Here is an 8,802-nt window from a genome sequence, read left to right as displayed (position 1 = left end):
AAATTTTACATGCTTCTTTCAGTGATATATCTTTACCAGGCGAAATGAGGCAGAAAATTTTCTAATTAAAAAGAATTTAATATATTGTCGTCTGCTGATTTTTTTTTTTTTTAAAGATTGTATTTATTTGTCTGGGAGAGAGAGCAGAAGCAGTGGGAGAGGCAGGCAGAGGGAGAGCAGGCTCCCCACTGAGCAAGGAGCCCGATGTGGTGCTTGATACCAGGACTCTGGGATCATGATCTGAGCTGAAGGCAGATGTCTAACTGACTGAGCCTCCCAGGCATCTCATCTGCTGGTTTTTTTTTTTTTTTTTTTTAAGATTTACTTTATTTATTTGACAGCACAAGCAGGGGGAGCAACAGGGAGAGGAGGGGAAGAAGCAGGCTCCTTGCTCAGTGGGAAGCTTAATGTGGGGTTCCATCTCAGGACCCTGGAATCATCCATGACCTGAGTTGAAGGCAGACACTTAACTGAATGAACCACCCAGGACCACCTGTCTGCTGATTTTTTAAAAAAAAATTTTAATTTTAGTTATTTATTTGACAGAGATAAAGAGAGAACACAAACAGGGGGAGCAGCAGGCAGAGGGAGAGGGAGAAACAGGTTCACCCCTGAGCAAGGAGCCAGATGCAGGGCTTGATCCCAGTACTCTGGGATCATGACCTGAGCTAAAGGCTGACACTTAACGGCTAAGCCACCCAGGTGCTCCTATCTGCTGATTTTTGTATTATCTTTCTGAAAGATCTTTGCTTATCTTTCTGAAAAATGGACCCCAGAGCTTGGTGAAATAAGGACAGGACTGTTGAATCTTTCTTTTTTTTTTTTTAAATTTTTAAATTTTTAAATTATTTTATTTTTAAGATTTATTTATTTGTCAGAAAGAGAAGAGAGAAGAGAGCACAAGCAGGGGGAGTGGCAGGCAGAGGGAGAAGCAGGCTCTCCACTAAGCAAGAAGCCCAACTCCAAACTCAATCTCAGGACTCTTTATTAAAGATTTATTTATTTGAGAGAGAGAGAAATATGAGTGGGAGGGACAGAGGGAGAGCAAGAGAGAATTTCAAGCAGACTCTGAGTGAGGAGACCTACTCAGGGCTTGATCCCACAACCCTAAGATTGTGACCTGAACAAAAACCAAGAGTAAGTTGCTTAACCAACTGCACTACTCAGGTGCCTGTATCCAAATTCTTAATTATATTAGGAAAGAAGGAAAATTTTTCTTTTTCTTTTCTTTTTTTTTTTTTTAAATTTTTATTTATTTGTCAGAGAGAGAGAGGGAGAGAGAGCGAGCACAGGCAGACAGAATGGCAGGCAGAGGCAGAGGGAGAAGCAGGCTCCCTGCCAAGCAAGGGGCCCGATGTGGGACCCGATCCTAGGATGCTGGGATCATGACCTGAGCCAAAGGCAGCTACTTAACCAACTGAGCCACCCAGGCATCCCAGAAGGAAAATTTTTCTTAGAGATAAGTGGTAAGATTATTAATATTCTTTTTTTAAGTTCTTAAAATCCAGGTAACATACAGTGTAATACTAGCTTCAGGTGTACAATTTATTGATTCACCACATTCTTTTTCTTTATAGCAATACAGTTGCTTTAGATTCTAATGCAGAAGTTGATTCCTTTGTCAGATACCTTTTTTCTGTGCTTGCCAAGATGCTTAAAGTGAAATTGAATTTTCTCTAAATTTAATTTTAAATTGAATCTTCATTCCCCATCATTATATTAGTCTGGGTAATTCCTGGGAAGTTTCCTTTCAAGGTTGCTAGTCTTACTGTATATATCTCAGTTCCTCCCTCAGAGTGTATACTAAAAATTATTAGTCCTATTTAAAACAGGGTGGCTTAGGAATTGTTTCTTTATGGCCTTGCAGCCAAATACATTTTCTAGGTTCCTTTCAAGCTGGGAAGGAAAGAAATAGGCCCATTTGTGACCACCCTTGTGCTATGATCATATGTATTAACTAAGTATTTTATTCTTGGACCAGAGATGCCACTGGGAAAGAAGTGTATCGTCTTGCTCTTCAAACCAGGGAACAACACATCCGGAGAGACAAGGCTACTAGCAACATCTGTACAGCTCAGGTAGATCACATGCCTGCCTTGCCCACTGAATCGTTTAGAATTAACAGAAATGAGTTGCTCATGCATTCACTCAATTGTTCTTTCATCCGTTTACCACCTACTGGCCAGTGTTTGCGTCAGAAATGGTGTGATCTTACTGGTAGAGAAGCCCTGTGGTCTTGTCAGAACCAAAATATAATGTATTTTCCTGGAGTTCTGTGTACGAATATACTTGATACTTCAGTGTTTCTAGCGTTCTCGGCCATTGGGCCAGGTCCCTTATGGGTGGCATGCGACTGGGCACTTTCCTTAGGGTTGAAATGGAAGCCCTCTAGGAATGTGGTGAGGAAGGCAACATGACCATGCTTGAGGGGTAATGAAGATTGCCTGTTTGGTGGTGGTCGTGGGGTACTCTTGCTGGTGACTCAGGATAAGCATTCCTAAAAGGATGGAATAAAAGAGGAGTAGCTTCCTAAGTTCCTGATGATTTTGGAAGTTGTCCAGGGTTCATGTCAGAAGGAGTAGTGTTTGAGACCAGGCCAGTTTCTGGGCTTAGGTGGAGGATTCTTCCTGAGCAACCAGTCCATCTTCTCCTTCAGGGTGAGAGAAAGAGCTCTCTTCAACATTTCAGTGGGCAGTACAGTGCTTTTTTCTCTTAGGGCATTGGCTGAAAGCACCACCACCAGGTTTTAGAAAGACTCTCCAGGGGCAGTAGATAATAAGATCTTATATTTGGTTCTATAGCCTTTGGTCTTTGGACTAGCTTCCTCAGTAGGTTTTCTTGTCTTATGGCCTCAAAAAGGTGGCTGCTGCTTTTTAGTTAGTTAAGAACTCTTCTGTTATCAAAGGAAGGAGCCAGCTGTCAAGAGTTTTTCCTCTGTTGATAACAAATTGAACTTTATGTGATGCTATTACTTTCTGTAGTTTACCCCTCATTTGTTGAATTCCCTGCTTGCATACTTCCCCTTTCTTTGCAACTACTTATTGTTCCTCATTGTTCTGCTCATGTACTTGCAAAAGATATCTGTCTGGTTATTAAATGCATTAAGGGTTTTTCTGCTTCAGTGTTTGAAATTAATTTTACTGGTGAACTTGGGCTGAACAAAGGTCTCCATCTTTTTTAGCAATTATTAAAGTGATGTTTGCCTTGGAACTAGCCCAACTCTGTTTTCTTTGATTTTTTTTTTTTTTGAAGATTTTATTTGCTTGTTTGTTTGCTTATTTATTCATTTATTTATTTATTTAACAGAGGTTGAGAGAGAGAAAGAGAAGTGAGAGAGGGAACATAAGCAAGGGAGTGGGAGAGAGAGAAGAAGGCTTTCTGCAGAGCAGGGATCCTGATGTGAGGCTTGATCTGAGGACCCTCACATGACCTGAGCTGAGCAAAAGGCAGATGCTTAACGACTGAGCCACCTACGGGCCCCTTCTCTGATTTTTTTTTTTTTTTTAAGATTTATTTATTTATTTTAGGGAAAGAGTTGGGAGTGGGCAAAGGAGTAGAGGGAGACAGGAGAGAGAATCCCAAGCAGACTCCACCACAGTGGGTGTGGAACCTGATGTGCTGCTCAATCCTAGGACCCTGAGGTCACGATCTGAGCTGAAAGCAAGAGTTGGACACTGACTACACCACCAGATGCCCCTGTCTTCTCTGATTTTTATCTTCTCATTCTGGAGAGCTTCTAGCTACCATTGTCTATTTCATTTCATGAATTTCTTTTCATAATTGGTTGCATAAAGCAGTTGCTCATAATTCCAGTGTCATTCTCTATAAGCATGTAATTAATCTTTTTTGTTAGGAGATGACTGATAATCTTTTGAGATGCTCCTTGAGCACTATTGCCTTTAACTCCAGCTTTCTGCTTCCTTAGCAACTGCTCTTTGTTTCTTGACTGCCCCTTTTCTCTTGAGCATAATAGGCTCCACGCTGGAATTGTCTTAATTGTGCACTGTTGGTAGTACAAAGCCTTTTTTTTTTTTTAAATCTCTGAAAGTGTGTTATTGAATTCTTTTTTAAAATTCTTTCTATAAACTTGTGATATTTCACAGTCATCTGACTTTGCATCATGTCCTGTTCTTTATGTCTTCTTTATTCTTGGGTTATACTACCACAAGCAATTTTTTCATTAGCTTTTTCTAAAGTCATTGTGTTGAGGTATAATTTATATTTCATTAACTCTTTCAGTGAGCTATAACTCATAAAATTTGACCATTTAAAGAATGCAGTTAATTTATTACAGATAATTAATTATTTACAGTTAATTAATTTCATAAAATTTGACCATTTAAAGAATACAGTTCAGTGGTTTTTAGTTATTTTTGTGAAATTGTGCAACCATCACTAGCATTTCATTTCTGAACATTGTCATCACCCCAAAAAGAAACCAGTTTATGAAGCAGTCACTCCCCAACCTTCTCCCCTCCCTACAGCCCCTGAGAACTAGTAATCTACTTTCTTCCTATATGTATTTGCCTATTCTGGACATTTCATATAAATGGGATTTTTACAGTATGTGGCCTTTTGTGCCTAGCTTCTTTCACTTAGCATAATGATTTCAAGGTTCATCCATATTGCGGTATGAATCAGTACTTATTTTTTTTTTTATGGCTGAATATTATCCCATTGTATGGACATACCATATTTTGTTTACCCATTTATCAAGTGATGGATATTTGGGTTGTTTCCACTTTTAGGTATTTTGAATAAAGCTGCTATGCACATTCACATACAAGAGTTCATGGGGTCATGTTTTCAGTTCTCTTAGGTATATACCCAGGAGTAGAATTACTACACCATTTTATTGACCCACATTGAACTTTTTGAAAAACTTCCAGACTGTTTTCGAAAGGGGCTTCACCATTTTTTATTCCCTCCACCAGGGAATATTTTATTTGAGGGTTGTAATTTCTTCACATTTTTGCCAATGCTTGTTAATTGCCTGTCTTTTCAGTTATAGCCATCCTAGTGAGTGTGAAGTGTTATCGCATTGTGGTTTTAATATGCATTGCTCTTATAACTAATGATTCTGAGCAACTTTTATGAGGTTGTTTTTTTTTTTTAATATTTTATTTATTTATTTGACAGAGAGAGATCACGAGTAGATGGAGAGGCAGGCAGAGAGAGGGAGAGAGGGAAGCAGGCTCCCTGCTGAGCAGAGAGCCTGATGCGTGACTGAGATCATGACCTGAGCCAAAGGCAGCGGCTTAACCCACTGAGCCACCCAGGCGCCCCTATGAGGTTTTGATTATACTTTTTTATTACTTTATTTAAGTAGACTAGTTACATTAAGTTTGTCCAGGTTATCCAGGGAATTTGAATTTTCTTGGTCTTTATTTCTTTGAACTTTGGAGTTCTAAAGCATTTCTAAGATTTCTAAAAATGATTTTATATTTGTTGTCAGTTTGTTGGCCAGGCACTTGATACAGTTTCCTCTTTGTGGAAAAGAACCATCTCTACATTATGCAGGATTGTTGTGATAAGAGGATTCCAGAGAATTCTGTGAATATCAGGCCTGAGTTTCTATTCCTCAGAAGTAGTCATAAGCATTTGCATATGTAGTGTCATGGGTTGTTTGACTTGCCCTTTCCATGACTGGAAGGTATTGTAGTGCTTCTATATTTATTTCTAATTGTTATACAGAGTCCACAGAGCTTCTGTACTTTCTTGGGGGAATTTTTGTTAAGAAAGTCTATTTCTGTGTTCTCAGATGTCTTCTTCTTTTATAGAAAGGGAAAGAGAGGGAGAGGGAGAAAGGGACTCTTAAGCAGGCTCTATGCCCAGTGCATAGTGCAACGTGGGGCTTGATCTCAAAATCCCAAGATTATTACCTGAGCCAAAATTAAGAGTTACAATGCTTAAGAGTTAAGATATTTAACCCACTGAGCCACCCAGGTGCTCCAGATGTCGTCCTTTTTTTTGCATGTTGGCTTCACTTTCTGGCATCTTTTTTATTTTTTATTTATTTTTTTGCTAGAGAGAGAGAGAGAGCACAAGTAGGGGGCGTGACAGGCAGAGAGAGAAGCAGGATCCCCACTGAGCAAGGAGCCAATGTGGAATTCGATCCCAGGACACTGGGAACATGACCTGAGCTAAAGGCAGATGCTTAACTGACTGAGACAGCCAGGTGTCCCTTTTTGACGTCTTTTGAGAACTGTTTCTTATTTTGCAGTGGTCCTGTGGATTCTTTCTGGCAGCCTCGCTGAGAAAATCGTACCTAAAAAAATCAATCCAATATTAAATATCATCCAATTTTAAAGCACTATGTTTCTCAGTTTCCCTTCCCATTCGATAGTGATTGGCTGTGAAGATGACCTTGAACTAACTACTGACCTACTTACTATCTTAGGAGAGAAGTCACAAATAGGACTGAAAACTTCAGAGTTTATAGTGCTTACCTAGTAAAATGGGAGTGGCAGTGGGAGAATGGAGTAGGCTGGGCAGGGTAGGAATCTGAGACCTGAGTTGGGACCAGTTTCCTAGAGGGCCGGGATGGTATTGCATGGTTAGAAGATTGCTAATTGGCCGGATCTATGGTGATAACACAAATGAGGGATGGTACCAGGAAGAAGAGAAAAGCACGAGGTGGGTCTCCATCAATTTTTACCACATTGTAACTCCTTTTGGTCTCTTATCCTAGCTATCTTATTTTATCCTCTTCCCTGACTCAACATGCCATCACAGTGGGTCCTTTTCCTTGTTTCCCTTGCAGGACTTCCTCACTGAACCACCTTGAGCTGACTGTGCCCCTGAGAAATTCCAGTGCCATTCCTTTCTGTTTTTCATCACACAAAACACAGGCTTCCCTGTAAATGTTTGTGAAACCTCAATCCCGTGGTCAAGGGAGATATCTTTGCCTGAGAAAGTGACTTTGCTGTGAGCAGGGAATAGCCAATAGGTGCTGATTTTCTCTTTCTAATGTATGTCCTGCCAATTCATTCTGGTTTTATTCCCCATGTCCTGCATTTTCATTTTCGGTAGTCCTTTTTCACACAATCTCCATTCTGTCGTTTGGCTGAACTTCAGCTTCTAGCACTTTATTTATGCTCTCAGGAGAATTGTGTTTTCTGAGTTCTTGAGTATTTGAAAATTGCTTGTTGCTTTTATCTTTGAACTGTTTGAGTATAAAATTCTTAGATCTCACTTTTTTTTTCTGACACTTTATTACTCCATTGTCTATCTACATGAAATACTACTTCTCAGTGTTTAGTGACAGCCCCATTCCCCTCTTATGGTGATATGATTATAAAGTTTCATCCTCCTCCTTTATGGTGGTCAAATTTGAAGGTTTAGTGTCGTAATTCCAGGGTGTCTTGGATGCCGTGTTTGCCCCTGAGATAGGCAGGTTATAAATGGTCCCCCACTATCATAGAGAATGCAGGAAATCTGATCATTTTTTGGTCCCTGTTTTCAATTTGGCATTTCAAGTCAAAATAATATTTCTTCTCACTAATTGTCTTCATCACATTGTTGAGCATGATTCCTTAAATGTTCTTGTTGTTTTAGGCTCTCTTGGCAAACATGGCTGCAATGTTTGCAATCTACCATGGTTCCCGTGGGCTGGAGCATATTGCTAGGAGGGTACATAATGCCACTTTGATTTTGTCTGAAGGTGAGTCACTTAACTGTTTAAAAACTTTGGGACATAATAAGACTGATAAACCTGAGTAGGTAAAATAGAAAAATTGTATCCAATACTGTATACAAAATTGAAAGTCAAATAAAGTATTTCAACATTTCTGGGGCGCCTGGGTGGCTCAGTTGGTTAGGCCGCTGTCTTTCCTTGGGATCCCACATCGGGCTTCTTGCTTGGCAGGGAGCCTGCTTCTCTTTCTGCCTCTGCCGCCACTCTGCTTGCTTGTGCACAGGCACACTCTCTCTCTCTCTGACAAATAAATAAATACAATCTAAAAAAAACAACAAAACTATTTCAACATTTCTGATAGACTGGCTGTTAAAAATTTTAATATGGAGATCTCTTACTTGCTCCCCAGCTCCATAAACATCAGAGGAATGATCACTCAGAGAAAAATGGGCAAAGGACATTAAGTGTAATTTTATTTTTAAAATTTTTTTAAGATTTATTTATTTTATTTTAGAGAGAGAGAGAACCAGGTGGTGGGGCTGATATTGGTATAACTTTTTTTAAAGATTTTTATTTATTTATTAGAGAGGGAGGGAGAATACAGACAGAGAGACAGGGAGAAGCAGACTCCTTGCTGAACAGGGAGTCTGACAACATGGGGCTCTATCCTACCAGAACCCTAAATCATGACCTGAGCTGAAGGCAGATGCTTAACTGGCTGAGCCACCCAGACACCCATGCTGGTATAACTTTTATGAGGGCATGTAAGCAGTACATTATCAAAAGCTTGAAAAATGTGCCTAAGTTTGAATAAAAAATTCTACTTTAGAAATTTATCTAAAGGAAGTAATGAAGTAAGGATGTAAAGGATATCCACTGAAGCGTTGTTTATAATACCACAATCTTAGAAACAGCCTTGATGTTTAGTCGTAAGCGGTTAAACATTAAAAAGATCACAAAGATACTGATCTACAGAAAAAAAATATTCTTTATGTATTATAAATGTTTTAAAGTGTAAAGAACTGTATGTGATATCTCTCTCTCACACACACACACACACACACACACACATCCCAATTCTAGAGTAATATACACCAAATTGTAATTAGCAAGTATTTCTGGATAGTGATTATGGTGATTTTTCTTTTTTTAAATATGTATTTCTT

At 39.3% G+C, this 8,802-nt stretch overlaps 2 protein-coding genes across 2 annotated transcripts in view; both read left to right on the top strand.

The window, feature by feature from the left end:
• The window catches only part of LOC309846309 (glycine dehydrogenase (decarboxylating), mitochondrial-like), a gene marked incomplete at its 3' end in the record, with an annotated part of 37,838 nt that extends 33,974 nt beyond the window's left edge, over positions 1–3,864 (top strand). Inside the window, exon 8 of the mRNA XM_082695184.1 lies at positions 3,854–3,864. Within this exon, the coding sequence (XP_082551310.1) occupies positions 3,854–3,864 (11 nt within the window). The remainder of the gene's footprint in view (positions 1–3,853) is intronic.
• Positions 1,976–8,802, top strand: part of LOC309846282 (glycine dehydrogenase (decarboxylating), mitochondrial) — a 58,480-nt gene continuing 51,653 nt past the window's right edge. The window contains exons 1-2 of the mRNA XM_082695170.1: positions 1,976–2,078; positions 7,558–7,663. Coding sequence (XP_082551296.1) covers positions 7,573–7,663 — 91 coding nt within the window. The 5' untranslated portion in view covers positions 1,976–2,078; positions 7,558–7,572. The remainder of the gene's footprint in view (positions 2,079–7,557; positions 7,664–8,802) is intronic.

Source organism: Mustela nivalis (assembly GCF_964662115.1).
Source record: "Mustela nivalis genome assembly, chromosome: 13".
NCBI lineage: Eukaryota > Metazoa > Chordata > Mammalia > Carnivora > Mustelidae > Mustela > Mustela nivalis.
The sequence above is the reverse complement of the archived record's forward strand: the minus strand, read 5'-3'. Positions and strand labels throughout refer to the sequence as shown.